A 17058-nucleotide genomic window follows, 5' to 3' on the forward strand; every position below is an offset into this window, starting at 1 on the left:
AATTTAACCCAAGTGTTGGATTACTTTGCTGCTTCTCTTTTGTATTGCTACTCCGAATCGAGAGATAAAGCTTATTTTGATGGCATGGTTTCAAGTGCTTGCCTTGGCAGAACGTAGTGGGAAAGAATGAACCACTTTGAATTTATCTGAATGGGAACAGCAGATGCAGCAATCACTCAGGCCTGGAATATACAGATCATAAATACAAAGGTTTTGCTCGTGTATGGAATCGTGCACAGTTGGTTTCTGGAATAAATCTTAGACCAAGAGTGTTCATTTCATCCCAGTGCAGTGGAACTTGCTGCCAGACTGCCGCTTCTTGCAGCCCAAGGTAAAGTGAGAAATCTTGGGCAGGAACATCTTGCAGCTCACTCCAATTCTTGTGTTAACTCTGTTTGTGAAGGAGTTGACGCTGGCATGGGAAGGAGCTGCAAGTTGGGTTCCTCCTGTGTATTACGGGCCTTCTCTCATTACCTTGCAACGCAGGTTAGGTGCAAAACAGCTTCCATGCCTACACTTGCAGGCTGATTATGACAACTGAGAGCTGTTCTGTGCACTGGGCAAAATGAATTGTTTGATGGAGGTGGCAGAGTTTTACACTGTACCACTTTAGCCTGCCAGTTTGGGGATGGGTGGATTGCACTTTTCACTTCTCTTCCTGTATATTGTAAACGAGCATATCAGAAAGAAAATAAAGCTTTCACATAGCATTCTCCCTGGTGTGCTAATTTGACCACATGCTGAAGCCTTGTTATGCAGGAAAGCATTCACTCTGAACTGCTTCTTTATATTGTCAGGTATCTACCAAAGATGGGACGCGGGTGGCGCTGTGGGTTAAACCACAGAGCCTAGGACTTGTTGATCAGAAGGTTGGCGTTTCGAATCCCCATGACGGGGTGAGCTCCCGTTGCTCGGTCCCTGCTCCTGCCAACCTAGCAGTTCGAAAGCACGTCAAAGTGCAAGTAGATAAATAGATACCGCTCCAGCTGGAAGGTTAATCGCGTTTCCGTGCGCTGCTCTGGTTCTCCAGAAGTGGCTTAGTCATGCTGGCCACATGACCTGGAAGCTGTACGCCGGCTCCCTCGGCCAATAAAGCAAGATGAGCGCCACAACCCCAGAGTCGGCCATGACCGGACCTAATGGTCAGGGGTCCCTTTATCTTTACCTTTATCTACCAAAGATGTATCATTTTAGGCTCTTATGAATCTCTTGCCTATCTGTTGTTGGTCACCATTGCCCTCTCCCTTCTATTTACATGCTGACAGTGGTAAAGATTATAAACTCCTTGGAGCTAGCCTTTTTTTTCATTGTTAGTCCATTTATTTGCTTGCTTTTTTGCCACCCATCTGACCAGGTTGCCCCAGTCAATCCGGGCGGCTTTCAACAAACTAAAACATCAAATGCAGTAAAACATCAAACTTTAAAAACTTCCTTGCCTTCAGATATCTTCTAAAAGTCAGATAGTTGTTTATTCCCTTGACATCTGATGGGAGGGTGTTCCACAAGGTGGGTGCAACTACTGAGAAGGCCCTCTGCCAGGTTCCCTGTAACTTCACTTCTCACAGTGAGAGAACCGTCAGAAGGCCCTTGAAGCTGGACCTCAGTGTCTGGGCTGAACTATTGTGTCAAATACACTGGTGGTACTATATTGGACCCCTTACAGATTGACAGCTTTCAGGAAAATGCCACAAAGATAAAATTAACATATCCACCCCCCCTTCAAGTTCTAGTCCCAAATCAAATTGACACACAATCTCTTTTTTTTTTTGCCAAAAGTTAAAGATGCAATTCTTTTAATTGGGTCCTTTGCTCCTAAGTATCTGTGTTTTATTACCAAAGTATTGCATGCTTTTCCAGAGAAAAATTATTTTCAGTATGGAGATAATATTGTATTGGAACACCTGCTATTGTGACAGACCCCACCCTACCCATTCATAAAACAGTATGTGATTGTATAACAAGACTGCTGTTTCCCTTAGTTTTGCCAGTGACCTTTATTGTTGACAGCAGGCAAGACTGAAAAATTGATGCCGACAGGTTGAATATTGCCTTTCCTCTTTTGATCTGGCAGAACTCCTAAATTGTTAGGAAATAAAACTTGACAATTTGTGTTATTAATTGGCGAGCAATCCAACCATATTATGACCAACTTCAGTCTAATGCTGCTAATCAGTTGACTTTTGTTATGGTCTAAAGACGGATCGGTTTTTATATGCTAATTGAAATAATACCATCGTTGGAGCAGTGCGGAAGTCAGAGCTTTTTGAATCTCTGCCTTTGCAAAGTCTTGTATTTTTTTTAAAGACTATTTACTTGTTGAATTAAGACACAGTTCAGAAGATTTCATTTCCCCATATGGCATCATTGGCATAGCTATAATAGAAGCATAAAGAAGAAGTAACCAGTTGGGATATTGTTAAGTCTAGGAGATTTACTAAATGCCTGTTGCCCTGGTAGGAGTTCTGTCCATGTGAAACAGCTGTTCTGTGCCTGCATCCTCACACTGGCTCCATCTCAAGAGGCAAGTGCGCATTAGCAGTCCATCCACCCTCCAAATGTAGAAGTTGCTGTTTATATGCTTCTGTGGTGGGCAAACTAAATCTGGACTCATAAACAGACAGGGTATGCAAATTGAGACCCACCACACTGTATTCATAAGCCAGAGTCAGGTCACACCAGCACAGAACCTATGAGTCCTCCATCGCTCTGTTCCTGTGAACCCATTTCAAATGCTGTTGTCTCTGTCACGGCGCATGTCATTAATTGTACATCAACATGTTTTGCATGAGGGTTTCTAGATTTGCTTCCTAGCACAGGTAGGAGCAACATAACAGACACAATCTCATCTTTTCTGGTTGTTTATACCAGGGATGGTGAACCTGTGGCCTGCCTGAAGTTGTTGGGCAACGGCTCACATAATCCCTGACAATTACACTGGGCAACAATTTTTTACTTTTTGAATGTTGTCTAGATTTCTACAACTGATTTACGGTATTTTTGCACTGCTGAATCAGGAAATGGCATCTGTTTCTCTCCATCAGGTCAGGTTTACTGTAAACTGCATGTACACGTAAATTGCATGTTGCTTCACCATTTTTCAAACTTCAGGGCTTGAACTTCCATTTCTTGGAACTCCTGGAATGCTCAGTGGCAGGGAGGTCTCTCTTCAGAGTCCAACAGTAGTCAGCCATCATGACTGCGTCCCAGCGACCCTGATACCTGGTCTCCATCTCTTTCATGTCCTGATGGAATCTCTCCCCCTGCTCATCACTCATTGAACCCGGGTTCTCAGGAAACCGGTCCATATGTGAAAATAGGTAGTGCATCTTGATGCTCATGTTGCAGCCCAGGTTTCTGAAAGCAGTCAGCATGTTGTTAACAAGTTCTGCGTAGTTTCTGACCTTATTGTTGCCCAGAAAGTTCTTCACTACCAGAACAAATGCCTTCCACGCTTCCAGTTCCACTTCGTTCATTGAGTTTCCGAACTCTGGATCTCTGATGAGCTGACGGATCTGAGGACCGTCAAAGATGCCAGCTTTCAACTTCTCCATGGTCAATCCTGGAAAAGCCTGGCACAAGTAAGTGAAGCAGTCACCATCCTTGTCCAGAGCCTTGGTGAACTGCTTGATTAAGCCGAGCTTGATGTGCAGCGGTGGGAAGAGTATTCTGTCTCTGTCCACCAGAGGGTCATTGATGACGTTCCTTTTTTTGCAAGGCACCAATTCCTCCCACACAGGCCAGTCCTTCTTTGTGTAATGCTGAGCACGGTCCCTACTATCCCACATGCACAGAAAACATGGGTACTTGGTGAAGCCAGACTGTTGTCCCAACAAAAACTTCACCATCTTCAGGTCAACACAAGTAAACCACTTATGCTGATCATAACCAATTTTCTCCAGCACATACTTCACCGCTTCATAGTTCTCCTTCAGTGTACTCGAATGAGCCAGGGGTTTAGAGGCAAACTGGTTGCCGTTGTGTAGCAGAACACATTTCAGTGATCGCTTGCTGCTGTCAATGAACAGTCTCCAATCTTTGGGTTCATACTGTGGCACTCCAAGCTTGAGCAGAAGCTGCGCAATATCTGCACGGTACACCAAGTCCTTCTCTTCCGAGAAAAAACGGAGGTACTCTTGATGCCTGTTGCGGAAGAAGCTGATGCGAGCACTGTCAGAGAGGAGGTTTTTTTCCTTCAATCTGGATGCCAACAGTTCGGCAGAGTCCTTTGACAAGCTGAGGTCGCGAACTAGATCATTCAACTCCTTTTGGGAAAATGGATGTGGAGCATCATCTTCAAGAACCACTTCTTCTTCTTCATGTCCTTCAACACTGGAGGCATCTTCGTCACTAATGTCAGGAAGTTCTCGGAAGATAGGCACTGGAATTTCATCACAATGAGCTACAGGACGACGTGCTGATTGAAGATCAGGATTAACTTAGTTTTGATCCCCCAACTTTATGCTTTGCCGCACCAATTTATGGAAGATTTCGAGGTTTTATGACTTCAAACTGATCCCTTTTCGACATAATCACCCAGAACTATAGGACCTGAATACTTCTTGTCATTAAAATAATCATTTCCAATCAAAACAATTATTCAACATGGCATTTTACCCCCACCAACTTCTTCTAAAATGCTCCACACAAGCGTACATGTGAACAAAAATGTAAAAAAATGACATGTGGCCATAGCTCAAAAACTTGACCTGATTGAGCAAAACCAATGTGATTTTTGGATTCAGTGCATCAGATTCGTCCTAAATCAACTGAAAAAACGCAGACAACAAATTTGTTGTTGACCAGTGTAATCAATCAATACAAATCTGAGGTTCTGCCCCTTCTCACAAAAGACTGCCCCCCAACAAAAACCTGCCCCCTAACAAAATCCTGGCTATGCCCATGCTGGCTGGAGCTGCTGTGAAGTGGAGCTCAACAACTTCCAGAGCCATGGTTCCCAATGTGGGGCATATGCCCCACAGGGAGGCAATTTGATTTTTAAGGGGGGCAATTTGAGAATGAGTTATTAACAGTTAATGGCCTTTTAGGCTTCCTCCATGTGAATAGGACTTCCCTTTTTGAATAATAAGAATTATATGTCACCGGCGGGGGCTGGGGGGAGCATCAGGATATTAGAGATGCTTAGGTGGAGCATGGCTCAAAAAAGGTTGGGAAACCACTGTTCTAGAGGACCACAAGTTCCCATCCTTGCTATTAATAAACAAATAAAGAGGGACAGGGTTACTTGTGGAATGTCCCCGAATGATCAACCTTGAACCATGTTCTAACAGCCTCACTGACTTGATCCTTTTGAGTCAGTATAACCTTGTAGTGTGGGTGTCTATGGATGTTAAAACTGTCTGTACAGTGGTACCTCGGGTTAAGAACTTAATTAGTTCTGGAGGTCCGTTCTTAACCTGAAACTGTTCTTAACCTGAGACACCACTTTAGCTAATGGGGGCTGCCGCCGCCACGCAATTTCTGTTCTCATCCTGAAGCAAAGTTCTTAACCCGAGGTACTATTTCTGGGTTAGCGGAGTCTGTAACCTGAAGCGTCTGTAACCTGAAGCGTCTGTAACCTGAGGTACCACTGTAGTTTAGACAGCTTGGGTGTTATCTGCCCATTCGACCCCAGAGTCACAACTTCCAGAAAGTAGGAGTGATTCTGAAAAAGTCAGAAATGATGTGCTCGTAGCTCTCTTTAAACTTTGCAGCAATGAAAAGCATTTGTACTACGGTAAAGAAATCTCATGCATAAACTTGAGTTTTGTTCAGTCACACGTGTAATCAGGTAGTGTATGGGAAAGCGTACAGTGTGCATACAGACTACGGGCTGCCCAAAGGATCAGTCTGAGGAGTGAAAAGCAATAAGAAGCGACGTGAATGAATCTTTGAAAGCTGAAGGTTCCTGTGAAAGTAACAAATACTGAAACTCTGTGGCTCTTGGCTATATTTAAAATATCTCCCTTGATTTTGAAGAAGTGTCTTTAAATATGACTTCGGTGCAACCATAAAGCCGTGCGCACACACACACACACACATATGAATTCTGTCCTATGTACAACAGCAAGCTCTCATTTTCTTGGGTGCTAATCCTTATGTAACCCAAAAAGGGCACAATCCACACCTGCGAGAGATGACAGCAAGTGTGCAGAGCCCTAATGTTTGCAGAACTAATAAAAACATTTTAAGACAAAAAAAGGGTGATCTGAGCATGCTCAGTAGGCTGACTCTTTGAAGGGGAGCCTGCGGGAACGGGGAACGAAATGGCTGGCTGGAAACCCTGAGCAGCAACGTTTTGTTGCAGACCTCACCTAAAAACAGAGCTCTGAATTCAGTTCTTTATTTAAGATGAACACAAATGGCATGTCTTGTTTTTTTGGATTACTAGTAGTTCTGAATCATTTGCTTCAAAATGAAGGTTGTGTTTCTCCCCCCACTGCCACTGCCCTTCTGCCTTGGCACATTCAGGTGGGCATTTATTCGGGCACTGCAGTCTGGAGAAGTTATGGGGAATGGTAATTATATCTTGTCTTCAGCCTGTCCTGCCTACTGGGTCGAGGAACGCAGCTGTCCTGAGCTCATTATGTTTTATTATGGTGTCTTACGACAGACATCTCCTGTCTGTGTTTTGCTTGCTGCAATTCATTGTGAGGTTCTTGGGATATTAATTGCTTTGTTCTATGATGCTGGCCATAACATTTCTTGAACATTTCTAGGCAGTATGGAAAGAGTATCAATTGTTCGGCATATAAATAAATAAATTGTGCTCCTGGCAAAAAAAAAAAAAAAAAAAAGTTGCCGCTGTTTTCAGTTGTTTAATAATTCCTAATATTTATTATTTTTTTATCCATAGGCTGCTTTGTATCGCCTGAGTGGAGATTGGAATCCTTTACACATTGAACCTGGTTTTGCTGCCCTTGGAGGTAAGTTTGAAGGAACTCTCTTTTGCTTTATTTTATTGACAGGAGTCACAAATGCATTTTCAGCTTTTTCAGCAATATTCTTTTTTTTTTTTTTTTAATGCATTTAAGGTTTGAGAATTGACAACTGCTATCCTGAAATAAAAAAATTAACCAAATGTTGAATTTTCAGCTGGTAACTGGTATTTTTGAAGTATAGGTGGTTTCCCATAATTTTGAGTTCTAAACCAATTATTTCATTCTACCACTTTCCAGGTGGCAGGATTGCAAGTTGTAGTTATCTTTTCCTGCCTTTCATTTAGCTTACCTCGGAACCTTGCTCCCATGAGGAATATATAAACCAAAATTCAGAGAGCTGCTCTTAGGCACTGAGCGTGTCTGCTGCATTTATTTATTTTTTTTAGCGTTTTACTTGAATAGCAATGACACATCAGAAACAGTTTAGGGGGTGTTCACACATTACATTCAACAAGTATGCAATCTTTGTACAAAACAGTTGAGCTGCAAACCTGTACAAGTATTCACATCTAACGTTCAAAAAGTAAATAATATTTGTTCATGTGTACTCAAGAACCGAGCTGTAAAAATCAGCAAGCACACACTCTTTCACATGTACATGGGTGAAGGCAGCTTTTATCAGTGTCACACGTGAACAAAGCTTTTCAAATGGGGTTTTCTATAAAGTATGGCAAGAAATAGAAGTCCAAAGTCTGCTTGAGTATACTGAAATCTCCTGTGTTCCTGTGTGGCAGAAATTGACCCCTCTGTGCCTTGTCTGTCCACTATATGGAGAGTTGCCAATATAGCACACATAATTACAATGAATGTAAACATAAAACTAACTATGTGCTGGCAGGCTGTATGTTCTTGGTTTCTTGCGGTAGCTCTTTTTCATACTTCTGTTGAAATTTCCTATCAATTTTATTTTTTTTTAAAGTATGGCAGTGCTCACAGAGAAGGCTGTAAGAATGTTTCAGATTTATAGGAGCTGGTATCATGTTTTGGTAATTCAAAACAATAAAGCATCTTGTGGCCTGTTAAAAACAAAACAAAAATGTAATGAATTGATGAGGTGGACTGTGGTCCGTGAAAACTGATGCCAAAATAGATTTGTTAATTTTAAAGCGGCCACAAGATGCACTGCTGCTTCTGGAAAAGGGTTAAATTTGAAAGCAATTGCATATGGTTCCCTCACTTTGCTATATATAGGTGTGCGCAGATTGAGCAAAAGGTTAATTCTTCCCAGCTATTTGTGACCCATCATTATGGGTACCTCAGATTCCATTCTATCCATATTTGTTCTTTTCCCTCTTTTCTTTGCTTGCACACCTCCCTTTATCTGAAGATCACATTTGTATTCCACCTCAATGTTGTAAAAGCACCAAATGCAGCTGTTCATGATAAACAAAACATATAACCCAATCCAATAACAAAACTAAACAAATTTTGAAAACCGACTAAAACAGCAGAAATAGCAATGCTAATGAAATCAACCATCAAGCACCTAAAACATTGGGGAATTAAACATTTTACTCAGTTCCAAAAATGCTGCAAAACTTGAACCATTCTGGACTTACTGGGAACAATGTTCCATTAATGGGAAGTCACTAAACACTCACTGTCTGTCTGTCTGTCTGTCTCACTCACTCTCACTCTCTCACACAGATAGGCTGCCATATAACTACAGTGGTACCTCGAGTTACGAACTTAAATTGTTCCAGAAGTCTGTTCTTAACCTGAAACTGTTCTTAACCTGAGGTACCACTTTAGCTAATGGGCCTCCTGCTGCCGCCGTGCTGCCGCCGTGCGATTTCTGTTCTCATCCTGGGGCAAAGTTCTTAACCCAAAGTACTAGTTCTGGGTTAGCGGAGTTTGTAACCCGAGGTGTTTGTAACCCTAGGTACCACTGTACTCTACAAAGATGATGATAATAATAATTTATACCCCGCCCATCTGGCTTGGTTTCCCCAGCCACTCTGAGCAGCTCCCAACAGAATATTAAAAACACGATAAAACATCAAACATTAAAAACTTCCCGATACAGGGCTGCCTTCTGAAAGTCAGATAGTTGTATTTGCTTGACATCTGGTGGGAGGGCCTTCCACAGGGCTGGCACCACTACTGAGAAGGCCCTCTGCCTGGTTCCCTGTAACCTCAATTCTCACAGTGAGGGAACCACCAGAAGGCCCTTGGAGCCGAACTTCAGTGTCTGGGCTGAACAATGGCGGTAGAGACGCTCCTTCAGGTATACTGAGCCGAGGCTGTATATATGGGGAAATCAAGGAAAAGATCTTACAAGCTGATCTTAAGGAAGAGGCAAACGTCAGATGCTAAGAGCAAAATCATCATTTTTGCATTGTATCTAGAATCAAACCGTGAGCCAGTGAATATCTTTACTCCCTAGCCAAATAGCCCCTTCTTAATAATTGGTTTGCCTTTTTCAAAAAATGAGGTGAAGTGTCCCCAGGCTTTATAAAGGTTATAAGAGGATATGATACTGCGGACATTTTATCTGAGCATCTCTGCTTATCCCATTTTTGGTTAACATCCTCTTCAGGTGTTACTGGCTTGGGGAGGCCACAGGAGTAGAACGGGGCATTGGAGCCACAAATTTAGCCTCGCCTTCAAAGTTGTGCAAATTCTTCCACTCCCTTGCATGGTGAAGATGAAGTTCTGCAGTGGCCTTTTCTATCTGGAGGCAACTGAGAGCCCTGGAATATTGGGGTTTCCTCATCATGAGAGTGGCTGGTAGAGTCATGTGACCTCTGGGGCAAGCCCTCCCATAATGCACCTGTATTATGCACCTCCCATAATGCACCTCCAAGCCACTAATTCCTGAAAAGTCCTTTAGCAGAGTATGAGTTAAATGCCGATGATCCTTGGAGCGCATTTCTAAATGTAGGCATGTTGTGTAAGAAATGCAACACTTTATTTGTATTCTCTTAATAGGATTTCAGAAGCCCATATTGCATGGACTTTGTTCTTTCGGATTTGCTGCCAGGCATGTTTTGAAACACTTTGCAAATAACGATGTGACCAAGTTCAAGGCAATTAAGGTCTGTTAATGCTTCTCCTGGGATATTTTGTGTTCATTGCGAGATGAAGACAAGATTTCTTAATTGCACTTAAGATGCAGACATAAAATACAATTTGTTGTGTCACGTTGACACTTGATTTGATGTTACCTCACGTGTTTTACATACACTGTACTTTTTTGTTTGCCTCATTATAAACGCCTCAATTATACTTTCCTTTTTCTTGTTCTATTTATCTGCAGTAAGTATTTGTCATTTTTCAGCCACAAAGTTTTCGAAGCAATTTACATAATACAACGCAATTTGCGTAGTGGCTTACAAACATATTTTAGAGAAGTTGTTTACAGTTCCATTGGGGCAGGCTTGCATTTGTTGATGCTGCCCTTAAAATAAAGGGAATAGGCTCCTGCAGTTCTTTCCACAGTCTTAATGGTCTTTAGAGGATGGAGTTTGTCAACTTCGGTGGCAGTGCTTAAGCTGAGTAATCCAAACTGCATCTTTCCACAAGCAAACACATAAAGTGAATGTGAGGGATAACAGCGAAAACAGCCATAGCAAAATGTTTTTAATATTTCATAGGATTCCTCCCCGATCCCTGTTAAAGCATACCTATCTTTTCCTTGTGTTAGGTGCGGTTTGCAAAACCAGTTTACCCGGGACAAACTTTGCAAACAGAGATGTGGAAGGAAGGAAACAGGATTCATCTTCAGACCAAGGTCAGTAGGGTGAAACCAAGATTTGTGGCAGTTAAAACAAAACAGTACCCTAGAATGGATCTCTTCCTGTGCGCATAAATCCCATTCATTTCAGTGGGGATTGAGTGGATCAAATTGTATGCAGCTAACATATAGTTCCCCCATCTCCCCGGAGAGAATCTGTAAAGATCCCATGACAAATAACCACACTTGTGTCTCTCCAGAGTGGTGCATGCTCTGGTTATCTCCCGCTTGGACTACTGCAATTCACTCTATGTGGGGCTACCTTTGAAGGTGACCCGGAAACTACAACTAATCCAGAATGTGGCAGCTAGACTGGGGACTGGGAGTGGCTGCTGAGACCATATAACACCAGTCCTGAAAGACCTACATTGGCTCCCAGTACGTTTCCGAGCACAATTCAAAGTGTTGGTGCTGACCTTTAAAGCCCTGAACAGCTGTGGCTCAGTATACTTAAAGGAGAGTCTTCACCCCCATCGTCCAGTCCGGACACTGAGGTCCAGCTCTGAGGGCCTTCTGGCAGTTCCCTCACTGCAAGAAGTGAGGTTACAGGAAACCAGGCAGAGGGCCTTCTCAGTAGTGGCGTCCGCCCTGTGGAACGCCCTCTCATCTGATGTCAAGGAAATAAACAACTGACTTTTAGAAGACATCTGAAGGCAGCCCTGTTTAGGGAAGTTTTTAATGTTTGATGTTTTATTGTATTTTTAATATTCTGTTGGGAGCCACCCAGAGTGGCTGGGGAAACCCAGCCAGATGGGTGGGGTATAAATAACAACAACAACAAAACAACAACAACAAAACAACAACAATTTATCATCATCATCATCATCTTGTCGTTTACCTCAGGCAGCAAAGGGTCTTGGGCCGACTAGGGAAACCAGGTGTATTTATGGCTCATGATTGAGTCTGCTGACGACAAGGATAATATTGAACTCAGGAGTCTTTGGAAGTGGAGTCAGTGTAATTTACCATTTATAATGTCTGCCAAGACCCACGTTCCAGTCTCTACTCAGCCATGAAGCTCACCCAATGACCTTGGGCCAGTCACCTTCCCCCAGTGTAACCTACCTCACAAGGTTGTTGTGACAGAGGAACAGAAACCTCGTATGCCACCTTGTGCTCCTTGCAGGAAATACATGTGGTCATAAATTGGGTGTGGAAGTGGGAAGTTAGTTCTGTACTAAAGACGTCTGGGAACAAGCGCAGGTAAGGGCTAGGAGCATAAGAAGCTACATCTATCAGGTAGGACTGTTTGTCTACCTAGTCTGGTATTATCTCATCTGCCAGCATCTCTCCAAGGTCCCAGGTGGAGGTCTTTCCTATCATCTGCAACCTGTTCCTTTTAAACTAAAGATCGCAAGCATTCAACCTGGGACCTTCTGAATGCAAGCGTTGTGCTTGGCCCCTGAGCCACAGTCCATCACTTGTCCTCATAGGACTTCGGAATAGCTACTCCACTTCCTTTGCCCCTGATATTTTTTTTCTTGTAAAAACAAGGTTGAGGGTTCTGGAAAGGAGAATTAGAATAGCTGTTCAAAACCTCAGTTCAGTTTGCTCAATCTCTTCCAGCCCACATGCATACTGCTTTTTTTTAAGGCAAACTTTGTTGGCATCTTTAAAAATGCATGTAAAGAGAGTTTTTGATAATGCTGTTGACCTTGAGTCTCTTGGCGTCTCTTCCCCAGTCTTTGTGGTTCTATAATCTGTTTTTGGAAATCATTTTCGTTCCCTTAATTTCATAGAAGACCCAGAGTGGTAGATAAACTGAAAAAGGCGATTGCCCCCGAGCTTTAAAAGTAAATAAAGATGTAAAAAGCAGCAAACAACATTTTCTTTCTTCCTATCCTTTTTTTTTAATAGAGCCAATTAAATAGCAGCAGCTTGTTAAACACTGGCAGCCTGCCCTCAATGTTTATTCATACACAGTATGTTTGGCTAAAACATGAAGCCCTTTCATTGACAAGTCTGTATTTAATATTTGAAATGATTGGAACTGATTATTTCCTCTCTGCTCTTGTGGCTTTTTAACCCACCGGAACATTGTCACTGATTGTTCTTAGGTTTTCTTTCATTAAGCCATACTTGATTTTATGAAAGGATGCAAGCAAAATGGTTCTGGCTTTAGGATAGTTTGCTTAATTATTTCTATTTCAACCCTTTCTTTCCTTTGCTAGATTTGACCTGTGCAATTTACGATGCAAAGAAGATCTTTAAATTGTTCTAATATAGCTATTGTTCTGTTTATAATATGTTCAAATTTTTTAAACACGCACTGGTGCTGTAGAAATTGCTTATATTTGATTTTTTTTTCCAGGTCAAAGAGACAGGGGAGGTTGCAATTGGAGGAGCATATGTCGATCTCACCTCATCCTCTGAACAGCCTTCAGCTAAGGTAGCGAAAGTGTGAAAGTGTGAGACATTGCTTTGTATGATGAATTCAAGAACAGTTTATGTGCTACACTGAATAATGAAAATGAGTTGGATAGAAAACTAGTCACGCTTAGAGTAGACACATTAAAACTGATGGGACTTAAGTTAGTCATGAAATGGTAATAATAGCAGCAAACCTTTGCATTATGACCCAAATCCTCCACCCTCCCAGAAAACAGTTTCTGTGATGTATTTCACTCCAGCCAATTTGCATTCATTTGTTTAATTTTGCATAAATCCTGGCTTTGCAAGTCATCACGAGAGGAATTTGGTTTATACAAACCACTGAGGTCACTCTCCCTAACCTGACCGCTAAAGATAGTGCTCCTCAGCTATCCCTTGTAGACCTATCATTTTGCAGAAGACATTGCCGCCACAGATGTTCAATTCCATATTTCTAGTCATCAGGGCTAGCAACATGGCTTCTGTTGTAAACGAAAGCAGAGGATTCTCATGTAAATCCAGTAGTATTAGACTCCCGTTCACTTGTTTAATTGATTGGTTGGATGGGAGGATGTTTGAATTGGAAGGTTTGAGTGTTTGCGAGGAAGTAACTAAAATATGCCTAAAATATCATCTCGGCCCTTGTATACCCAGCTGTGTTCTGCAGGAGAAGGCATCTTGCCAATACCATTTCATCAGGAGCTTGATTCTACATGATGTAGAAATTGGGCCTATTAGCATTTTGGCAGGGGGGAATTGGAGCTTTTAAGTGTCTACCCTTTTGAATGTCCTCCTGTTACCTATTATTATTATTATTATTTTATTTATTATGCAGTGCTTTATACAAAAATACAAAAAGCGGCTTACATGTCAGACAGGAGCTGTCTTTCCTATCTTTTCAGCCTTCCTTTTCCCAACCAGCCATTTAACTGGAGGTTTTTTATCTCAGTCTGTTTCTGCTTAAAATTGAGCTTGTGATTCTGTTTACATGTGCTTTTTGCCATTGATGTTTTTGTTGCTTGGAGATGTTTTGTGAATAGTGGTTTATAAATGGAATCACTTTTGCATAGCTTAGCTGAATAAAGGCTTTAATTGTAGTAACACGTGGCTGTGAAGTATTTCTACCAGGAAATACTGCTAGAGCAGTTTCCCGTAATCTTTCATCTAGAAACCTGTCATTTGCCCCTTCAACCCTTCCACTTTTGTATCAAAAAGAGTAGGAGCATATTGAGCTCTTTTTCGAGGTGGGGAATATGCTGCCTGGGGCCTATAATGCCACAGAGAAGGGCCACAAAATATCCTGTAAAGAAGGAAGCTAGAATTCTCTCTAACTGTGCATGCGGTAATGAATCACAGGATATGGGTTTGAGTGTGAAATCCCTCAATGGCCATATCTCTTTGTATACGTTAGGTAGTAGGACTCAAGAGTGACCTTGTGTTTGGGGAAATTGGTCGTCGCATCAAAGAGCATGGCAGTGAGCTGGTGAAGAAAGTAAATGCCATATTTCAGTGGAACATCACTAAGGACGGAAAGACTGCAGTGCAGTGGAGTAAGTCGCAAGTTTAATTAATTTACGGAATGCCTTATTGCGTCGTCTAATGAAGTGAGAAACCTTATGTGGTTCTAAGCCCTGCTAGATGAAAGGAAGATGGCAGCCAAAGAAGGTTCGCTTTCTAATAAAGCGAAGGTATATTTTATTACAGTAGGGCTCGTGGCATCAAAAACAAGACTTTAGCATCTTGTCACCTTAGAGCTGGTGTGCAATGAGGTTGCTATGCAAAGAGTTGAAGTCCTAGTTCAGATATATCACAAAAGGACACTATTCCTCAGTAACAATATTTACACAGGGGATCATGTTGCGTAGATTTGTTGCAAAAGTCACAGTGGTGATGTGTGTAGTTTTGACAGTCAAAAGCACTATACACATTCTGAAAATTCTCGTTTATTTTCTTCCTCCTCCTCTCTTCTGTGGATAAGGTTTTCCTTTTCATATTTGTCACTGTAAGACATCGACTTATTTCCCCGTTTGCAAGCAGACGTAATCTACAAAGCAGTTGGACGTGGAAACGATAGATAATACTTTCTGTTTTGAGTAAGACACATCCATGTCTACAGAAATATTCATTTAAGGCTCCACTGGTCTTCATCTCGGGTTTGGAAACCGAATCCTGAGTATTTAGATCTGACTCAATCCTATAATGTGCTGTTAACAATGAATTAGATCTCAGTAGATTGGATTAAATCCCAGTTCTCACATTATGCCTGCCCCCTCCTGCATGTGGGAGGATCATGCTAATGCTTCTTTGGCCTGACGGTGAAAAGCATTTGATGATCATTATGTAAATGCCCTCTTATACTTTCTGTCGTCATTATCCTCTATTCCGATCACTCTGTTGTGCTAGGATACATAATATGCTATCCCCAGTGGCAGCTGCGTTTTTATGTATGACTATTCCACATTCGTATTTATGTATGGTGTTCGCTGTTGATGCTAAAAGTGCCGTGATGAAAAAACAAAGCACATGAAACATGCATGCCTTGAAAGCCTCTGCTCTTCTGTGCCAATGTCTTTCCTGATCATAGTGCAGAGCTAGTGTGTATATGTGTGTGTGTGTGTGTGTGTGTGTATGGTTGAATCAATGAGTTTAAGTAATTGACCTCTGTTGCAAAGCAGTGGTGGGGAACCTATTCGTCTCCATGGGTCAGATGCTGATCAGGATCGGCCTCATGGCCCAGATGAGCGCAGCCACCCACTTCTCCATCACGTGATGTCATTATGACATTATGTGATTGACAGGTGGGTGGCTTCCACCACCATGCCAGCTGTGGGGAGTCCCGAGGCTTCTCCTGTTTGTGTGCAAGTTGGAGAAGCATCGAGGCTCCCTCAGCTGGGGGGCAGGATGCCTTCTGAGGCAGCAGAGCTGTTCAGCTGGGGGGGGCAAGTGACCTCTTCCACCCCCCAGCTGAGCAGTTCAACGAAGCCCCGATGCTCCTTGGCTCACAATTGAGGCTGAGATGCATTGGGACTTGCTTGCCGTGTAGGGCTAGGTCATGTTGGAACCTGCGTTCGACCGAGCTCCTCCGAGCTCCTCTGGAATTGCCCTCTGACGATAATTAACGACCAGAGCCTCTGATAAGGCTCCAAGCACGTTTCCATTACGCAGAGAATCAAAGCAGCACGCAGAAGTGATGAGATTTATGAGCTACATGGCTAAAGAGTTTTATTACTAAGCTACACAGACAGAAAAGAAATACATCCTCTCTCTGTGAGAGCAGAGAGCAACTGAAACAACAAAGGAACAGGAAACCAGTAACGTCACATCCGTCTCCCCTCTCCCGTGAGACTTCCAACAGTATGGAATGTCTGGAATGCAAAACAGAGTCTTGTGACTCCAAAGCACTTCACAGTGGCAAACAGAAACTAACAGGTCGTGTATCTTGGAAGAAGCAGCCAAGACAAATTCCAGTCATCGTGATATATCAGCATATACTGGTTTTTGAGGTGGGTTGTTTTTTTTTTAGGAAACCCCTAAAATTGTTTCCTAAAAACTATCCTAAAAATCCCCCCCCCCCCCCGAGCATCACTTCTGCCTTTGGAATCCCAATAATGTCTGGGAAATCCCAAACGTATGGCAGCCCTAACTAAACTAAATAATCAGAGGTGAGTTGTTGTGCTAACGACAGCGGCAATTTGCTTAGCTATTTCCCCTGCTGGACTTCCAAGATGAGACATGAATCCCAAACTCATAAGGCAAGATTCACTGATACCTACAAGCAGTGGGAGAGTTCTCTAATCTTGATGGTGGAGCAAGCCATTTGTGTGGGGTATCTCTATCTCTCTATCATCTCTCTCTCTCCCTCTCTCTATATCTATCTATCTCTATCTATCTATCTATCTATCTATCTCTATCTCTCACTCTCCCCGCCCCCAATCGCAAGAGCCCCATGAAACTGTGTCAGAGGTTTTTGCCCAGTCCCAGCTCACTTGCCACCCAAAACACTTTCACAAGTTT

General features: G+C 42.4%; 1 protein-coding gene across 1 annotated transcript in view; it reads left to right on the plus strand.

Moving 5' to 3' along the window:
* Positions 1-17058, plus strand: part of HSD17B4 (hydroxysteroid 17-beta dehydrogenase 4) — a 72525-nt gene that overhangs the window by 46174 nt on the left and 9293 nt on the right. Inside the window, exons 18-22 of the mRNA XM_080973331.1 lie at positions 6854-6923; positions 9870-9976; positions 10585-10671; positions 12986-13063; positions 14456-14594. Coding sequence (XP_080829457.1) covers positions 6854-6923; positions 9870-9976; positions 10585-10671; positions 12986-13063; positions 14456-14594 — 481 coding nt within the window. The remainder of the gene's footprint in view (positions 1-6853; positions 6924-9869; positions 9977-10584; positions 10672-12985; positions 13064-14455; positions 14595-17058) is intronic.

This window comes from Podarcis pityusensis (genome assembly GCF_964106645.2).
Source record: "Podarcis pityusensis genome assembly, chromosome: 11".
Classification (NCBI taxonomy): domain Eukaryota; kingdom Metazoa; phylum Chordata; class Lepidosauria; order Squamata; family Lacertidae; genus Podarcis; species Podarcis pityusensis.